The 18,511-nt window shown below is 41.6% G+C and overlaps 1 protein-coding gene across 4 annotated transcripts; it reads left to right on the top strand.

Moving 5' to 3' along the window:
* The first annotated feature begins 7,868 nt into the window (after positions 1-7,868).
* LOC112250901 (UBX domain-containing protein 6) lies at positions 7,869-18,504 on the top strand. Of its 4 annotated transcripts, none has more exons than XM_024421433.2 (12): positions 7,869-8,254; positions 9,192-9,349; positions 9,489-9,559; positions 10,223-10,345; positions 10,536-10,633; positions 10,936-11,011; positions 11,193-11,277; positions 13,788-14,007; positions 14,171-14,301; positions 17,211-17,359; positions 17,439-17,598; positions 18,237-18,504. In XM_024421433.2, the coding sequence occupies exons 1-11, from the start codon at positions 8,172-8,174 to the stop codon at positions 17,571-17,573; spliced, it is 1,329 nt and encodes a 442-aa protein (XP_024277201.1). In that variant the 5' UTR covers positions 7,869-8,171; the 3' UTR covers positions 17,574-17,598; positions 18,237-18,504. The 4 variants fall into 4 exon arrangements, with proteins under 4 accessions (XP_024277201.1, XP_024277200.1, XP_024277203.1 ...); XM_024421435.2 differs by having other exon boundaries at positions 7,870-8,254; positions 17,466-17,598; XM_024421432.2 differs by having other exon boundaries at positions 17,439-18,504.
* Positions 18,505-18,511: the final 7 nt, after the last annotated feature.

The raw sequence follows: 18,511 nt of genomic DNA on the forward strand, positions 1-18,511 counted from the left end.
TCTGCGTAGAGGTGAATCAGAGAATCACCAGTAGCAAGAGAGACATCATTGATGTATACAGAGAAAAGAGCCCGCCCGAGAATTGAACCCTGTGGCACCCCCATAGAGACTGCCAGAGGTCCGGACAAGAGAGGCCCTCCTATTTGACACACTGAACTCTATCTGAGAAGTAGTTGGTGAACCAGGTGAGGCAGTCATTTGAGAAACCAAGGCTGTTGAGTCTGCCGATAAGAATGCTGTGATTGACATGAAATGACAGTCCATCATTACTTTAAGACTTGTAGGTCAGTCAATGCAAAAAGTTTCTTCAAGCGCTATGATGAAACTGTCTCTCATGAGGACCGGCACAGGAAAGGAAGACACAGAGTTACCTCTGCTGCAGAGAATAAGTTCATTAGAGTTACCAGCCTCAGAAATTGCAGCCCAAATGAATTCTTCACAGAGTTCAAGTAACAGACACATCTCAACATCAACTGTTCAGAGGAGACTGCATGAATCAGGCCCCCATGGTCGAATTGCTGCAAAGAACCACTACTAAAGGACACCAATAAGAAGAGACTTGCTTGGGTTAAGAAACATGAGCAATCTGTCCTTTGGTCTGATGAGTCCAAATTTGAGATTTTTGGTTCCAACCGCCGTGTCTTTGTGAGACACAGAGTAGGTGAATGGATGATCTCAGCATGTGTGGTTCCTACTGTGAATCATGGAGGAGGAGGTATGATGGTACTTTGCTGGTGACACTGTCTGTGATTTATTTAGAATTCAAGGCACACTTAACCAGCATGGCTACCACAGCATTCTGCAGGGATACGCCATCCTATCCGGTTTGTGCTAAGTGGGACTATCATTCGTTTTTCAACAGGACATGGCCCAAAATACACCTCCAGGCTGCATCAGAGTGCTGCATCAGATGTGCTGTATAACATGATTGAGATTGGTTTGGGATGATTTGGACAGCATAGTGAAGAAAACGCAGCCAACAAGTGCTCAGCTTACGTAGGAACTCCTTCAAGACAGTTGGAAAAGCATTCCTCATGAAACTGGTTGAGAGAATGCCAAGAGTGTGCAAAGCTGTCTTCAAGGCAAAAGGTGGCTACTTTGAAGAATATAAAATATAAAATATGTTTAGATTTGTTGTTAAACACTTTTATGGTTACTAGATTATTCCATATGTGTTATTTCATAGTTTTAATGTCTTAACTATTATTCTACAATGTAGAAAATAGCTAAAATAATGAGAAATCATTATTGTGTCCAAACTTTTGACTGGTACTGTAAACACCTTTAGCATCTCCAGGCTTCCATGCATACAAGCTGCAGATGCATGTCTTTGGTACATCTATATTTTAAAAAGTCTAATAAATAAATTGCATATACAACATCACAATAAATTCATTCTTTATTTTAGTCAAGTCTAAGGAAACATTATGACATGAAAAATATGTATTTCAGAAGAACAGAATATAAGCTGGCATACCCTACTGTATGTTATCTGGCTATGCTCCATGGCATAAGCTTGTTCATTTTGCTGACAAGATATGCTTATATGTCCCATGCCATTATTTTATATTATATGATTTTATAGTAAAAATAATATAATTCAACTTAACTGAATAAATTAGAAAGGATATTTTCCCCATTCCGGAGCGAGTGCGCATAGGAAGTGACTCTGTTGAGCGTAAACGTGATCATTTGAAACAGGTCCTATATGCTAGATTTAGAGTTATTTGTTAACTTTAGTTGTGAATGATACAAACCTTAGAATGTGTTAGAAATATACAATATATCGGATTCAGACCCGTGACTTTTGTTTTGTTACATTACAGCCTTATTCTAAAAAAATATATCCTTTAAATTATTTAAATCCTCAGCAATTTACACACAATACACCATAATGTCACGCCTTGACCTTAGAGAACCTTTTATTTCTCTATTTTGGTTAGGTCAGGGTGTGACTAGGGTGGGTAGTCTAGTTTTTTATTTTCTATGTTGGCCTGTTATGGTTCCCAATCAGAGGCAGCTGTCTATTGTTGTCTCTGATTGAGGATCATATTTAGGCAGCCTTTTCCCACCTGTTGTTTGTGGGATCTTGATTTTGTATTGTTGCTTTTTAGTGCTACAAAGCTGTATGTTTCATTTTGTTAATCTTTCTTGTTTTGTGCTGGTTATCATAAATAAAAAAATATTAACCTACCCCACGCTGCATCTTGGTCCGACCATCCTTCCAACAATGATCATTACACATAATGACAGCGAAAACTGGTTTTTAGAAATGTTTGCAAATTTCTGAAAACTGGTTTTTAGAAATGTTTGCAAATTTCTTACAAATAAATAACAGAAATACCTTATTTACGTAAGAATTCAGACCCTTTGCTATGAGAATCCAAATTGAGATCGGGTGCATCCTGTTTTCATTGATCATTCTTGAGATGTTTCTACAACTTTATTGGAGTCCACATGTGGTAAATTCAATTGATTGGACATGATTTGGAAAGGCACACACCTGTCTATGTAAGGTCCCACAGTTGACAGTGCATGTCAGAGCAAAAACCAAGCCATTAGGTCGAAGGAATTGTCCGTAGTGCTCAGAGACAGAATTGTGTCGAGGCACAGATCTGGGGAAGGGTACTATAATGGACATTTTTATGTTTATGCTTTTCTTATGACTAATTTCTGTGTTCTATTCATGTGCTGTTCTATGAACTAATTTATGTGTTCATGCAAGTGGCTGACTGAACAAATCCTCACTATCAGTAGCTGCAATTTGGCAGTTCGCCTAGACCTTGTTTTTAAGATCAAAAGATATCTCAGTTTCAAGGTTTCAGCTTAGAGTGAAGAAGCCTTGTGATATATTGGTCTGTCACGGGTTATGAACCAGTATTGGTCGGTCACATGAATCAAACAAAACGGTAACGATGAATTATGTCAGGATTTGGCCTGGATTGTTCCGGTTTTGGCCACTAGATGCCCCCATTGTGCTTTTTGACCTTTTTGTTTTCCCTTGTTTCCAGTTATTATTTGCACCTGTGCCTCATTTCCCTTGAATGTATTTGAACCCTTAGTTTTCCCTCAGTTCTTTGCTCTGTGTTTGAATGTTAGCACCCAGCCCCAGTGATGCTGTGAACATTTGTTGCTCCAGTTGGACTCTCTTGTGGTACTCTGTTTTTGTTCTCGTTTGATTATCTTTTGAGGCTTTTTTCTGCTGTACCTACCACCTTGTGGATTTACCTTTTGACTTGGAGGATTACCTTTTTCTCTTGGAATTACTTTTGATGTTGTGGATTTATATTTTTTTGCCTGAACTTTTCTTTTTACTTTATTAGGACACCGTCTCAAGTACTGCTGTGTCTGCCTCATCTTCTGGGTTCTGCTGACTATTAGTGGCTCAGTTTGCTAAGTGACTGTTTCTCACACTGGAGACCCGAGTTCGTAACCGGGTCCTGACAGAATTAATTATGCAAATATAACTTGTCTATGTACAGCCGTAAACAATACAACTGCTGGGACTTCCCAGGCAGAGCTCCTGATTGACATGTGTACTATGGTGCATTGAGTTGGTTGGAACCTCTCCAGCACGCTGACAAATAAACAATGATTCATATTAAGATTGACTTCAAGTGTCCCTGTGTAAGAATTTCCACAACAGTACCAAAGCCAAGAAGACCGTGGCCTCCATCGTCCTTAAATGGAGGAAGTTTGGAACCACCAAGACTCGTCCTAGAGCTGGCCGCCCGGCCAAACTGAGAAATTGGGGGAGAAGGGCCTTGGTCAGGGAGGTGACTAAGAACCCGATGGCCACTCTGACACAGCTCTAGAGTTCCTCTGTGGAGATGAGAGAACCTTCCAGAATGACAACCACCTCTGCAGCACTCCACCAACCAGACGGAAGCCACTTCTCAGTAAAAGGCACATGATAGCTTGCTTGGAGTTAGCCAAAAGATCATGACAAACAACATTCTGTCATCTGATGAAACCAAGATTGAACACTTTGGCCTGAATGCCAAGTGTCACGTCTGGAGGAAACCTGGCACCATCCCTACGGTGAAGCATGGTGGTGGCAGCATCATGCTGTGGGGATGTTTTTCAGTGGCAGGGACTGGGAGACTAGTCAGAATTGAGGCTAAGATGGACGGAGCAAGGTACAGAGAGATCCTTGATGAAAACCTTCTCCAGAGCGCTCAGGACCTCAGACTGGGGCGACGGCTCACCTTCCAACAGGACAACAGCCCTAAGCACACAGCCAAGGTAAAGCAGGAGTGGCTTCAGGAGAGACCTGAAAAAAACTATGCAGCAACGCTCCCCATCCAACCTGACAGAGTTTCAGCGGATCTACAGAGAAGAATCTGAGAAACTCTCCAAATACAGGTGTGCCAAGCTCGTAGAAAACTCAAGGTTATAATCGCTGCCAAAAGTGCTTCAACAAAGTACTGAGTAAAGGGTCTGAATACTTATGAAAATGTGATATTTCAGTTCTATTTTTTAAATTAGCAAAAAAACTGTTTTTGCTTTGTCATTATGGGTTATTGTGTGTAGATTGAGGAGAAGAAAAAAACAATTTAATCGATTTTATAATAAAACTATAACCTAACTAAATGTGGGAAAATCAAGGGGTTAGGCCATTGATGATTTGAGAAAGTCGCAAAAAAAGCACTCTTTTCCTTGCCTCAGGCTGCAAAAGCTGTTCTCTCATTAAGTGATCATATTTTCAATGATCAGACTATTCTCAATTTAATCTTGTCTTTACAAATATGTACAATTTGTTTAGCTTTAGAATGTCCCATTATCAAATGAGAGGAACATGGGTGGGGGAATAAAGACGTCATCTGTATACACTCAAATAGTAAATGGAGGCTTTTCCACCAGTCCGTTTGTCAATGATGCCGGGTAGGCTACTTCCGTTTTATAGTGGAGATATGCTTAATATGAGCTGCTGAGAAATAAATATAACAACACTTATTTCACTCCAAGCATCATCCACTGTTTGAGAATCGATGCACGACAGGTGATATTCCGTCCAAACTCTGTATGCCATGGGTTCTCCAACCCTATTCCTGCAGCTATCCAGTGCTTAATTTGGGAAACCAAGTGAAATCTGTTCGGGAACATCGATAGTAACATGTTTTCGCAAAGGAACATCATTCACTAAACTGTTGCCCCTCTGCGCACTCGAGAAAGGAATAAATTAGAGAGCGGAGGAGATATTCTGTATAGCTGAAGGTAATGTGTCGCCCAAATAATTATGAAAATATAAAAATTCCCTATTACTAGGCTATTCAAAATCAAATACATATTCACTAATTGTAGGCTAACTGTACGCCGCCCTGCACAATCAATGAACCAACAGCACCGCCTAGGGCTATACTTTCTCTCCCAGACTCATGGATTGACATTTTGGAGTGTAGCATAAGGTAACCAGTCCACCCAGTATGCATAATAATGAAATCCACACTCAAAAACGATGACTGAAATGTGTTTTATTTCGGGGCATAGGCCTGACAAATTATGTCCCAAAGACATTTGAAAATCAGTTTTGTTTTATGTTTTTCTGCAATGCTTTAATATATGGTAGGCTATGTATTGTATAATGGCACAATCATAAAAAAACATAAAACAAATTAAACGGGCTTGGGCTCTTAAGCACATTCGTATGCATAACCTATAATATGCAGATGTATGTGTTTAATTAATCATCACCTTAGCGCTGTCTTTTGTTGTGTTAGGCTTTCAAACAACATCCAGAACTACCTTGATTTACACTCAGTTTCAACCTGCTGTTGAACTTCTTTCTTTAAATTGATCATCACAGTTATGTGAGTTTGTATGTATGATAGACCTACTATTTTGCTGAGTGTTTGATGTGATTTTAGATTGCATTTGCATTGATGTCAGAGTGGTTAGAGGGACAATAGAGCCCTGAGTACCAGGCCAAATCAATCAAATCAATTTTTTTTTATTTGTCACATACACATGGTTAGCAGATGTTAATGCGAGTGTAGCGAAATGCTTGTGCTTCTAGTTCCGACAATGCAGTAATAACGAGCAAGTAATCTAACTAACAATTCCAAAAAAACCTACTGTCATACACAGTGTAAGGGGATAAAGAATATGTACATAAGGATATATGAATGAGTGATGGTACAGAGCAGCATAGGCAAGATACAGTAGATGATATCGAGTACAGTATATACATATGAGATAAGTATGTAAACCAAGTGGCATAGTTAAAGTGGCTAGTGATACATGTATTACATAAGGATGCAGTCGATGATATAGAGTACAGTATCAACGTATGCATATGAGATGAACAATGTAGGGTAAGTAACATTATATAAGGTAGCATTGTTTAAAGTGGCTAGTGATATATTTACATCATTTCCCATCGATTCCCATGATTAAAGTGGCTGGAGTAGAGTCAGTGTCATTGACAGTGTGTTAGGCCATTAGGACCTGTTGGGTACTACCAAAGCATGTCCAGGGTGCATAAAAGGAGATTACCGTGACTCAATGGTCACATGGAATTTTACTGTGGTCATGACTTCTGATGACTGCTGGTGTGGCAGTAATACCGTCACTGCAACAGTGCTAACAAGACCCAGAGAAAATGAAGGAAGATGGAGAGAGAACAGAGGTGGATTGAGCACATAGTAGGCTGGGGCGGCAGGGTAGCCTAGTAGTTAGAGTGTTGGACTAGTAACTGAAAGGTTGCAAGATCAAATCCCCAAGCTGACAAGGGAAAAATCTGTTGTTAACCCACTGTTCCTCGGCTGTCATTGAACATAAGAATTTGTTCTTAACTGACTTGCCTAGTTAAATAAAGGTTTTTAAAAAATCGCTTCAAGCTGCTCTATAGATTCTAATTACTTGTATTTATTTGTACGTATTATAAGAAGTGAAATACAAACAGTGGAAGTAAAACATGGTGAGGTGAAATTACTATTAAAACAATTGTTTACTTTTACACTTTTTACAACGAGGACAGGATGAGAGAGGATGGTAGACAAGCGACAGCAACATAGAATACTAAGAGACAGCCACAGAAGAAGAGAGACGAGAGACAGCAACAGACGGCACAGAGAAAGTGATGGAGAGAGGCAGAGGAAGGGTGAGCACAGTACATTATCACTTAAAGCTGCTCTATGGATTCTAATTACTGCACTGTGTGTGTGTGTGTGTGTGTGTGTGTGTGTGTGTGTGTGTGTGAGAGCGAGAGAGTGTGTGTTTGTTTGGGTACTGTGGGATTCTTTCATCAGTTTTGCCTTATTGGACAGGTCAGAGTCTGTCTGATTTTGATTGTTGTTTTTTTGGCAATAGCCTGTATATGTAGGCTATGTGTTCCAGAGTAGAGAGATCCACAGTAGGAAATGTAATTGAGTACTGGCAGTGTCTGCTGTGGAAGGTGCAAGTTACCTAAAAAAATATCTAAAATCTCAATGTTCTAATCTCTCAATATTAATCTCAAAGTGCAACAAATTAATGCATTTAGCTGTTGAAATTCCTGCCCGAGGAGACCCCCCTACTGGCTTTGGGCTATACCCCCAATGTCTTTAAATCCTAGAAAAGCCCCTGCTAAACACTGAATTTTGTATTCACTGATTACATTTGTATTTAAAGTTTTGCAAAAGATGGTCTAAGATATACAAGTCGGGTATAAAGGCAATACAATTATCAGAAGTTCTGTTTATGTATTTGAGCATTTGATAATTGCTCTTCTGCTATAGATTTCAACATAGATCCCAAAATTGCTTGTACGCAATTGAGAAAAACGTATTTATTTCATTGGAACGCAGCCGCATGATTGTACATCCAGACCACCAGAGGCCGCTGTACATAATTTATCACTACTTCGTGGACAGACCCGTTTCTCGTCCGTTTCCTTTTTCTTTCGGTGTTTCCACTAGATAGCATAGCCACAAAGTCCAAATGTGCTATATTGTAAAAATTTATGAAAACAAAATGTACTTTTTGATCTTAATTTACGGTTAGGCATAAGGTTAAAAAATGGTTCAATGTTAGGTTTAAAATCACATTTAAGAATACATTGTCGAAATAGGCGGAGTATGACTTTGTGGCTGGGGTAACGACACTTGCATTTTGATGTAAAGAATATACTAAGCTTTTCTCATTCAGCTGTGCTGTGTTTCAGGTTATTTTCTTGTGAAAAACAGTAAACAATGAAGAAATTTTTCGAGGACATAAAGAAAGATATAAAATTCAAGTCAGCGGGGCCTGGAAAGAAACTCGCGGAAGGCGGCAGGTAAACAAACTTTTCTAGTGAGCTAGCACGCTAACGGAGCCAGCTAACGTTAACTGCTTTGCTCATGCTGTTGACAGTTTAGTTGTTGAAAATATGTTTATATAATCGACACCGCAAATATATGGTATGTCTGATTTGTAGAGTTGCCTTCCCCGTGACTTGGATGGGCTCTTTTATGTTTGTTTTTCTAGTGTTCAGGACGGTGCATCATCGTTACATTAGCCTGGTTTACGCCACCACACAGCGAGAAAGACATAGTCAGGAGTTGTAATACTTTACAACGTTAATTAAATTCAAATTTAATAGGATCAGTGCTCTCCGTTATCCTTGGGACGGTCCTATCCTAACCATTTAGAGTGTCAACTTCAATGGGGAAATCCCGGGTAGCACGGACCAATTTAATAGGATATCTATGGAGGAAGAGCTGTGACTCACTGGTCTGGATAGGAGGCCGTTTATTAATGCGATATTCGCTCAGTAATTGAACGGAGGCATTGATTGGTTCTCTCAACAACAACAACAACAATTCCTCGGGGGTTGAACAAAATATAATATTTCTATGTTTGAGACCTCTCGTTTGGATTTGAAACTGTAACAAATGTAATGGAAGGGGCAGCTCTCTGTGGGTGTTTGATTGAGAGTAACCTAATGTAGCAGGCGTAAAAGACAGACACATGGTGTGAGAAAGAGCCAGAGGAGAACCAAACAGTAAAAGCACAGCCCACTTCATTATCAACTCATCCTGCCAATAAAATCAAAACAGCCTTTCCAGACTCTGAAGTCAGGAGGACTTTGAGTTTGGTATCAGCCAGACTACATCATCATAGCCTGTTCTATTAAATGCAAACCCTTGTGAGTTTAGCTAACAAGCCATATAACTTTATACATCACAGCATGCAGTGTAAGTGCAGTCAAATGGTGAACATGTTCCCTGCAGCTCCAAGCCCCGAGTGGTGCAGAACAGTGGCCCTGCCAAGCTCCATCATGCTGCTCCCACTGAAGGAGCTCAGAAGGCAGGGGCTGCAGCTATGGCCAGGATCGAGGGGCAACCACGCCCACGGGCACAAACCTCACAGGATGCCATCCGGCTCCAGGGTGAGCGATTCCTATGCATCCAACAACTGCTGCTTGAATGACTGATGATGTCAAAGCCGTGCAGGTGTTTCACATCAGTGGTCAGAAATAGAGAACTGGGTTGTGGGTTAATGGTCTTTATTTATTTATCACTCCACAGTGAAAAGAGAGCTTGAGGCAGAAGCTGCAGCAGTAGCAGCGACCGAGAAGGAAAAGATAACAGCTGTTGAGGCAAGGAATACATTACATGAATACATTTTCCCTTACATGCTGACCAGACCGCATACTTCATCGCACGCATCTTTATTTTGTCCACCCACACCAGATGCGATCAGGACACGCAGTTTGAAATATCAAAACAAACTCTGAACCGACTATATTAATTTGGGGACAGGTTGAAAAGCATGAAACATTTAGCGAACATTTAGCTAGCTAATTTGTCCTGGGATATTAACATTGGGTTGTTATTTTACCTGAAATGCACAAGGTCCTCTACTCTGACAATTATTCACAGATAAAAGGGTAAAGTTAGTTTCTACTAATCTTTCCTCCTTCAGGCTTCTTTTGACTTAAATGGCAGTTAGCAACCATCTTTAAGGTGCATTACCACTACCAACTGGACTGGAGTGTGTATCTCAGTTCATCTTAAAATCACCCATGTGGGTATATGCTGCTAAAAGCCAATGAGGAGATGGGAGAGGTGGGACTTGCAGCGAGTCAAGCGTCACAAGCGCACGACAAGTGTGGGTGCAATGATTGAATAACATGTATGTGTACATTTATTTACCAACGCGAGCGGTGTGGTCAGCATGTTACTGTTGCTCACGTACAAATTATTGTGCCACTACTGCCATTGAGTTGTTATTTATAGCTAGTATGTGTTGTCTTTTGCAGGGCTCCAGTGTTAAGGATCCGGCATTTCTCTCAGTAACAGGTGTGTATTTCATCTGCCCGCTTACTGGAGCCACCTTAACTAAGAGCGAGAGAGAAGTGCACATTAAAGAGGCCATTTTCATGGTAGGTCTGTGATTCTTCTTTTTAAAGTCATATGATGTCATGATTGTATGATAATCATGATTGCATTATCTGATTTTGACTGACATGAAGAATTGATGTAAAAAGCCTTAACGCTAATTTGTCACAAACTCCTTTTTCATTAGTATGGTCCTGACTGAATACACATGATAAACCTTCTCTTGTCCAACAGCGGTTTGAAGAGGACGCAGTGGAGGCTTCCATAATGATGGTTCATACCTTCAACAAGGACAGGGAGAAAGTCAAGGCTGCAGTGGACATCATAAACAAGTGAGAAATTGAACTGTCCTATAATGTAGGGTTTCCTAAAAAATCTGTCCTGGGGCCCCCCTGACTGTACGTTTTTGGTTTTTGCCCTAGCACTTCACAGCTGATTCAAATAACCAGTTCATCATCAAGCGTCTGATTCTTTGAATCAACTGTGTAGTGCTAGGGCAAAAAACATGTGCACCCAGGGGGGAGCCCAGGACCGAGTTTGGGAAACCCTGCTATGTGTGATTTACATTGTCATGTTGACAAGAGTTCATGCGATGAGTGTCCTGACATCCCATAATTTTCTCCCATCCTGTCAGGTACATTGAAAACATCTGTAAGAACCCCACAGAGGAGAAGTACAGGAAGATCAAACTCAGTAACAAGGTGTTCCAGGTACATTTGAGTCATAAGGAGGGTAATGTGAGACTCAATGTTTTCTATCGGTGTGGTCCATTCACCTCTCTCCCTGTCTGATCTCTCTCTCCCTGTCTGATCTCTTTCTCTCTCTCCCTGTCTGTTTTCTCTCTCTCTCTCTCTCTCTCTCTCTCTCTGATCTCGCTCTCTCTCTCTTTAGGAGAAGGTGAAGACTGTGGAGGGCAGTCGGGAGTTCTTGCAGGCTGTGGGCTTTCAGAGCATCATGCTGGATGTGGAGGGACAGGGTAAACCCATCCAAATGCAAAATCTGTGCATCCTATTGTCTGTGTGGCCTAGTATGTTTCTGCAGAGGCATACTAAAGGGCAGCGATTCTCAGCTGGTGTGTCGCGGGAGGCTTTAAATGAGTGTCTGAGTATTTTTATTTAAATACACTATATATACAAAAGTATGTGGACACCCTTTTCAAATTTGTGGATTCAACTATTTCAGCCACACCCATTGCTGTTGGGTGTATAAAATCGAGCACACAGCCATGCAATCTCCATAGACAAAAATGGTCAGTAAAAGGGCCTTCCCGAAGAGCTCAGTGACTTTCAACGTGGCACCGTCATAGGATGGCACCTTTCCGACAAGTCAGTTGGTCAAATTTCTGCCCTGCTAGAGCTGCCCCGGTCAACTCAAATCAAAATCAAATCAAATTTATTTATATAGCCCTTCGTACATCAGCTGATATCTCAAAGTGCTGTACAGAAACCCAGCCTAAAACCCCAAACAGCAAGCAATGCAGGTGTAGAAGCACGGTGGCTAGGAAAAACTCCCTAGAAAGGCCAAAACCTAGGAAGAAACCTAGAGAGGAACCAGGCTATGTGGGGTGGCCAGTCCTCTTCTGGCTGTGCCGGGTGGAGATTATAACAGAACATGGCCAAGATGTTCAAATGTTCATAAATGACCAGCATGGTCGAATAATAATAAGGCAGAACAGTTGAAACTGGAGCAGCAGCACAGTCAGGTGGAAGTTGAAACTGGAGCAGCAGCATGGCCAGGTGGACTGGGGACAGCAAGGAGTCATCATGTCAGGTAGTCCTGGGGCATGGTCCTAGGGCTCAGGTCAGTTGAAACTGGAACAGCAGCATGGCCAGGTGGACTGGGGACAGCAAGGAGTCATCATGTCAGGTAGTCAACTGTAAGTGCTGTTATTGTGAACTGGAAATGTTTAGGCACAACAACGGCTCAGCTGCGAAGTTGAGGCCACACAAGCACACAGAACGGGACCACCGAGTGCTGAGGCGCATAAACATCGTCTGTCCTTGGTTGCAACACTCAACTGCTGAGTTCCAAACTGCCTGCGGAAGCAACGTCAGCACAATAACTGTTCAACAGGAGGTTAATGAAATGGGTTTCCATGGCCGAGCAGCCACACACAAGCCTAAGATCACCATGCGCAATGCCAAGTGTTGGCTGGAGTAGTGTAAAGCTTGCCATTGGACTCTGGAGCAGTGGAAACACGTTCTCTGGAGTAATGAATCACACTTAATCATCTGACAGTCCGAAGGATAAATCTGGGTTTGGCGGATGCCAGGAGAATGCAACCTGCCCGAACAGACAGTGTCAACTGTAAAGTTTGGTGGAGGGGGAATAATGGTCTGGGGCTGTTTTTTATGGTTCGGGCTAGGTCCCTTAGTTCCAGGGGGAAATCTTAACACTACAGCATACAATGGCATTCTAGACGATTCTATGCTTCCAACTTTGTGGCAACATTTTGGGGAAGGCCCTTTCCTGTTTAAGCATGACAATGCACCCGTGCACAAAGTGAGGTCCATTCAGAAGTGGTTTGTCGAGATCGGTGTGGAAGAACTTGACTGGCCTACACAAAGCCCTGACCTCAACCCCATCAAACACCTTTGGGATGAATTCGAATGCCGACTGCGGGCCTAATTCCCAACATCAGTGCCCGATCTCACTAATGCTCTTGTGGCTGAATGGAAGCAAGTCCCCGCAGCAATGTTCCAACATCTAGTAGAAAGCCTTCCCTGAAGAGTGGAGGCTGTTATAGCAGCAAAGGAGGGACCAACTCCATATTAATGACCATGATTTTGGAATGAGCTTTTTTGACGAGCAGGTGTCCACATACTTTTGGTAATGTAGTGTATGTTATACTCTAGTCAAAACTAAAACCAGGAAGAAAGTGGGTAAAACAAATGGTAAGAAACCTATCATTTTTTTCATAATTTATCCTCTGAACAATTTTTCTTACAGTATTTTCAATATAGAGTTATTAGCAGCACTATTTAGCGGATTTGGTTTTTGGTCTCAAACCAGTGAGCTTAACATTCTTCATCTGACCCATTGGAATTGTGATGCAGTGAATTATAAGTGAAATAATATGTCTGTAAACAATTTTTGGAAAAATTACTTGTCATGCACAAAGTAGATGTCCTAACCGACTTGCCAAAACTATAGTTTGTTAACAAGACATTTGTGGAGTGGTTGAAACACTTAGGTTGGAGTCATTAAAACGAGTTTATGTAAACTTCCGACTTCAACTGTATGTGCAAAATGGAATTATTGACAATGAAAACAGTGGGACTGTTGTTCCCTTGTCATATAATTGCTACATTTACTATCAAAATAGTTTTCCAGATTGCATCTTTGACGACATCAACAACAAAAAGTGACGCAAACATTGGATCGAGACAACCTGATTCAATTTGGATCCCAATACAAAACCAGTTGAGAACCACTGCTGTAAGTGGTACCCGGGATAATAATTGCGGATTCATCTTGCCTTCCCAGAGGAGAGTGAAGAGTTCCTGGTGCTGATGGAGCATGACCCGGAGGCCCTGGAGGTGATGAAGGAGAGTATGGACCGGCTGCAAAGGGGAGAGCCAGTTAGAGCCCAGCTGGACCACCAGCCCCAGACCTTCAGACCCTCCCCCAACGCCATGCGTTTCGAACTACCCTCAGAGTTCTACAACCTCACTGCAGAGGAGCTCAAGAGGGAGCAGCAGCAAAAGTATGGACAACTCACTGATGGCACTGATACTACTTGTATTTGTTATTGTGTAAGGTACACTCTGTTAGAGCACATGACATGTGTATTATTGTTGGGTGGTTTGTTCCAGTTATGACTATTTTGTTTGTAAGATAAAGTCATGGTGGTTGTGTGTGGTATTCAGGAGCGAGGCGGTGGAGAAGAACACCATGCTGCGTACCAAAGCCATGCGGGAGAGAGAGGAGCAGAGGGAGAGGAGGAAGTACAACTACACCCTGCTGAGAATACGACTGCCTGATGGAAACATACTGCAGGGTCTGTATCTGCCAGCAAACACCTACTTTAATGTGATAAGCAGAAATAGAGTTTAAAAAATATCTATATTTTATTTAACCAGGTAGGCTAGTTGGGAACAAGTTCTAATTTACAAGTGCGACCTGGCCAAGATAAATCAAAGCAGTGCGACACAAACAACAACAGAGTTACACATGGAATAAACAAGCGTACAGTCAATAACACAATAGAAAAAAAGAAGTGTGCAAATGGAGTGAGGAGGTAAGGCAATAAATAGGCCATGGTAGCAAAGTAATTACAATTTAGAAAATTAACACTGGAGTGATAGATGTGCAGATGATGATGTGCAAGTAGAAATACTGGTGTGCAAAAGAGCAAAAAATAAAATAAAAACAATATGGGGATGAGTTGGGTACAGCTGCAGCGATCAGTTAGCTGCTCAGATAGCTGATGTTTAAAGTTAGTGAGGGAAATATAAGTCTCCAGCTTCAGTGATTTTTGCAATTCGTTCCAGTCATTGGCAGCAGAGAACTGGAAGGAAAGGTGGCCAAAGGAGGTGTTGGCTTTGGGGATGACCAGTGAGATATACCCGCTGGAGTGCGTGCTACGGGTGGGTGTTGTTATTGTGACCAGTGGGCTGAGATAAGGCGTAGCTTTACCTAGCATAGACTTATAGATGACCTGGAGCCAGTGGGTCTGGTGACGAATATGTAGCGAGGGCCAGCTGACTAGAGCATACAGGTCGCAGTGGTGGGTGATATATGGGGCTTTGGTGACAAAACGGATGGCACTGTGATAGACCGTACGTCAAGTTTGGACACACCTACTCATTCAAGGGTTTTTCTTTATTTTTACATTGTAGAATAATAGTGAAGACATCAAAACTATGAAATAACACATATGGAATCATGTAGTAACTAAAAAAGTGTTAAATAAATCAACATATTTTTTATATTTGAGGTTCTTCAAAGAAGTCACCCTTTGCCTTGATGACATCTTTGTACACTCTTGGCATTCTCTCAACCAGCTTCATGAGGTAGTCACCTGGAAGCCATTTAAATGAACAGGTGTGCATTGTTAATTTGTGGAATTTATTTCCGTAATACATTTGTGACAAGGTAGTGGTGGTATAAAGAAGATGGCCCTATTTGATAAAAGACCAAGTCCATATTATGGCAAGAACAGCACAAATAAGCAAAGAGAAATGACTGTCTATCATTACTTTAAGACATGAAGGTCAGTCAATCCAGAACATTTCAGGAACTTTGAATGTTTCTTCAAGAGCGTTGGGCCAGTAACCGAAAAGTTGCTAGACCAAATCCCTGAACTGACAAGGTAAAAGATATGTTGTTCTGCCCCTGAACAAGGCAGTTAACCCACTGTTCCTAAGCCATCATTGTAAATAAGAATTTGTTCTTAACCGACTTGCCTAGTTAAATAAAGATAAAATAAAAAAGTGCAGTTGCAAAAACCATCACGCTCTGATGAAACTGTCTCTCATGAGGACTGGCACAGGAAAGGAAGACCCAGAGTTACCTCTGCTGCAGAGGATAAGTTCATTAGTTACTAGCCTCAGATTGCAGCCCAAATAAATGCTTCAGAGTTCAAGTAACAGACACATCTCAACATCATCTATTCAGAGGAGACTGCGTGAATCAGGCCTTCATGGTCGAATTGCTGCAAAGAAACCACTACTAAAGGACAGATAATAAGAAGAGACTTGCTTGTGCCAAGAAACATGAGCAATGGACATTACACCAGTGGAAATCTGTCCTTTGGTCTGAGTCCAAATTTGAACTTTTTGTTTCCAACCGCTGTGTCTTTGTGAGACGCAGAGTAGGTGAATGGATGATCTCCGTATGTGTAGTTCCCACTATGAAGCATTGAGGAGGTGTGGGGGTGCTTTGCTGGTGACACGTTCGTGGTTTATTTAGAATTCAAGCCATACTTAACCAGCATAGCTACAACAGCATTCAGCAGTGATACGCCATCCCATCTGGTTTCCACTTAGTGGGACTATCATTTGTTTTTCAACAGGACAATGACCCAAAACAAACCCACAGGCTGTGTAAGGGCTATTTGACCAAGAAGGAGAGTGATGGAGTGCTGCATCAGATGACCTGGCCTCCACAATCACCTGACCTCAACCCAATTGAAATGGTTTGGGATGAGTTGAACCGCAGAATGAAGGAAAAGCAGCCAACAAGTGCTCAGCATATGTGGGAACTCCTTCAAGACAATTGGAAAAGCATTCCTCATGAAGCTGGTTGAGAGAATGCCAAGAGTATGCAAAGGGTGGCTACTTTGAAGAATCTCAAATATAAAATAGATTTTGATTTAACTGTTTTGGTTACTACATGAGTCCATGTGTGTTATTTCATAGCTATGATGTCTTCACTATTATTCTACAATGTAGAAAATAGTAAAAATAAAGAAAAACCCTTGAATGAGTAGGTGTGTCCAAACCTTTTACTTGTACTCTATAAACATTTGAGCAAATAATGTTTAGGGTTTCCAACAGCTGGTGTACTGTAGGTATTCACCAGTCAAATGCATTGAGGTGCTTATAACTTGACACGGACAATCATTCTTAGATTAATTTGGCAGTAGGACTCGTAGCTCTGTGAACCTTAATTGCACAAAACTCACAAACTGCGTTACAATGTAACTTCCATAGTCCGTTGGCGAATCAGCTTGAACAAAGTGAGGTGTAGGATCACTGATCTACAAATAGTATTCCTGACAAATAGGTTTTGGGTGATTTAAGATTTGTAGAGTTACGCTCCAAACTCACATGCACAACCAGACATTGATTGGAGACCGCTTGGGTCAAATACAGAACATTTAGTAGAATTTTCTACATGCAGCAACGCTAGTGGATAATGCTGTAAAAGCACAGTGCCTCCATTTTCACACATTTTGCCCTTCAGGCACCTTCCTGGCCTGGGACAAGGTGTCTGTGCTCTTCCAGTTTGTGCGGGACTCCCTGGTGGACGGCTGGCAGCCCTTTGAGCTGGTGGCGCCAGGAGGACACAAACTCCGGGAGGCCCAAGAGTTGGCCCTGAATGAATGTAGCCTGGTAAGCAGAGACATTTTTTCAGAAATGTAAATATCAGGCAAAATAAGCAATGCAACCAATTTACTTTTGTTGTACAAAGGTGCTGACTAATGCCTCTCTCTCGGAGGTCCCTGCGGTTCTGCTGACATTTTCTTGGGATGCCGCAGTGCAAGCGGACATTTCTGCTGCTCTCCTCAAGCCAGTGCTACTGAAGAATATTCAAACCCTTGGCTGAACTGTCCCTGCGTCTCCACCTCCAGGTTGGAGATGACACCTTCATCCCCAAACCACATTTCAAAGGCTGTAGAAATACACAACTAATCCTTTAAAGGAAACATTAACAGGGGTTTCTAAGAGGAGACATAATGCCATGCAGTGTTTTTTTGTATTGTACCTTGAATGTAGGATGATCTGAAATGGCTCCCTTACTCCTAGAGAGCTCAGCATGGTATGAGATCCTGTTGTCAGTGTCACCCTTCTGCTCCGCTTCAATGTGCATCCTGCTCACGCAACAAATACTGACATACAATACTAGCTTTACATATGAGCGAATGGGTGGTGGTGACCAGACTGGTTGTCGAGTGCTAAGGTTTCAGTTGCTGTTCTTGTGAGCCAGACAATGTATATCGGTTAAGCTATTTTATTTAAGAGAACTTGTAATATTCTATTTTGGACCTCACTAACACTAAGGTTACAGCAGCAAGCTATACTAGTACCTTAAAAGTGAAAGTTACTGGACAGAGCTCCTGATGTTAGCTTTCTTTATTGAATGAGGGTTTTGTAAGTCATTCCCTATTATTTCTAAATTATCAATGTTATTTGATTTCAGCAGCATGGAAATCTGTGATTTTTGGTTTGTTTGTACTGTATGTAACCAATTGTTTGTTTGTTGCTGCAGCTTATCCCAGGTGATGGCTGGAATGACAACCTACCTCTCCTCACAGCACGTCCACTGCTTCTGTGTGCGTTGAGGCGTAACCTCCAATGTTTCAGTTCAGTCCAGACATGAACAGCAGCAATTAGCAAATGTACTACGAAATGTTTTCCTAACCTTGTTTAAGAATAACTAGAAAATGAAGGTCATGCTCTGTCTAGGTATCAAAGCTCAGTCATGTTTTGTTGCTTTTAAACCTGCCTGTAATAAAGATGAAGGTTGCATCAAGATATTGCTGT

Source organism: Oncorhynchus tshawytscha, linkage group LG05 (assembly GCF_018296145.1).
Source record: "Oncorhynchus tshawytscha isolate Ot180627B linkage group LG05, Otsh_v2.0, whole genome shotgun sequence".
In the NCBI taxonomy this organism is placed as follows: domain Eukaryota; kingdom Metazoa; phylum Chordata; class Actinopteri; order Salmoniformes; family Salmonidae; genus Oncorhynchus; species Oncorhynchus tshawytscha.

Bases quoted from the DNA above. Each gene is read 5' to 3' on its own strand.
- LOC112250901 (XM_024421432.2), top strand. From the start codon at position 8,172: ATGAAGAAATTTTTCGAGGACATAAAGAAAGATATAAAATTCAAGTCA. The intron at 9,350-9,488 runs GTGAGCGATTCC...ATCACTCCACAG, and splicing joins GGATGCCATCCGGCTCCAGG to TGAAAAGAGAGCTTGAGGCA. The intron at 11,278-13,787 runs GTAAACCCATCC...TTGCCTTCCCAG, and splicing joins GCTGGATGTGGAGGGACAGG to AGGAGAGTGAAGAGTTCCTG.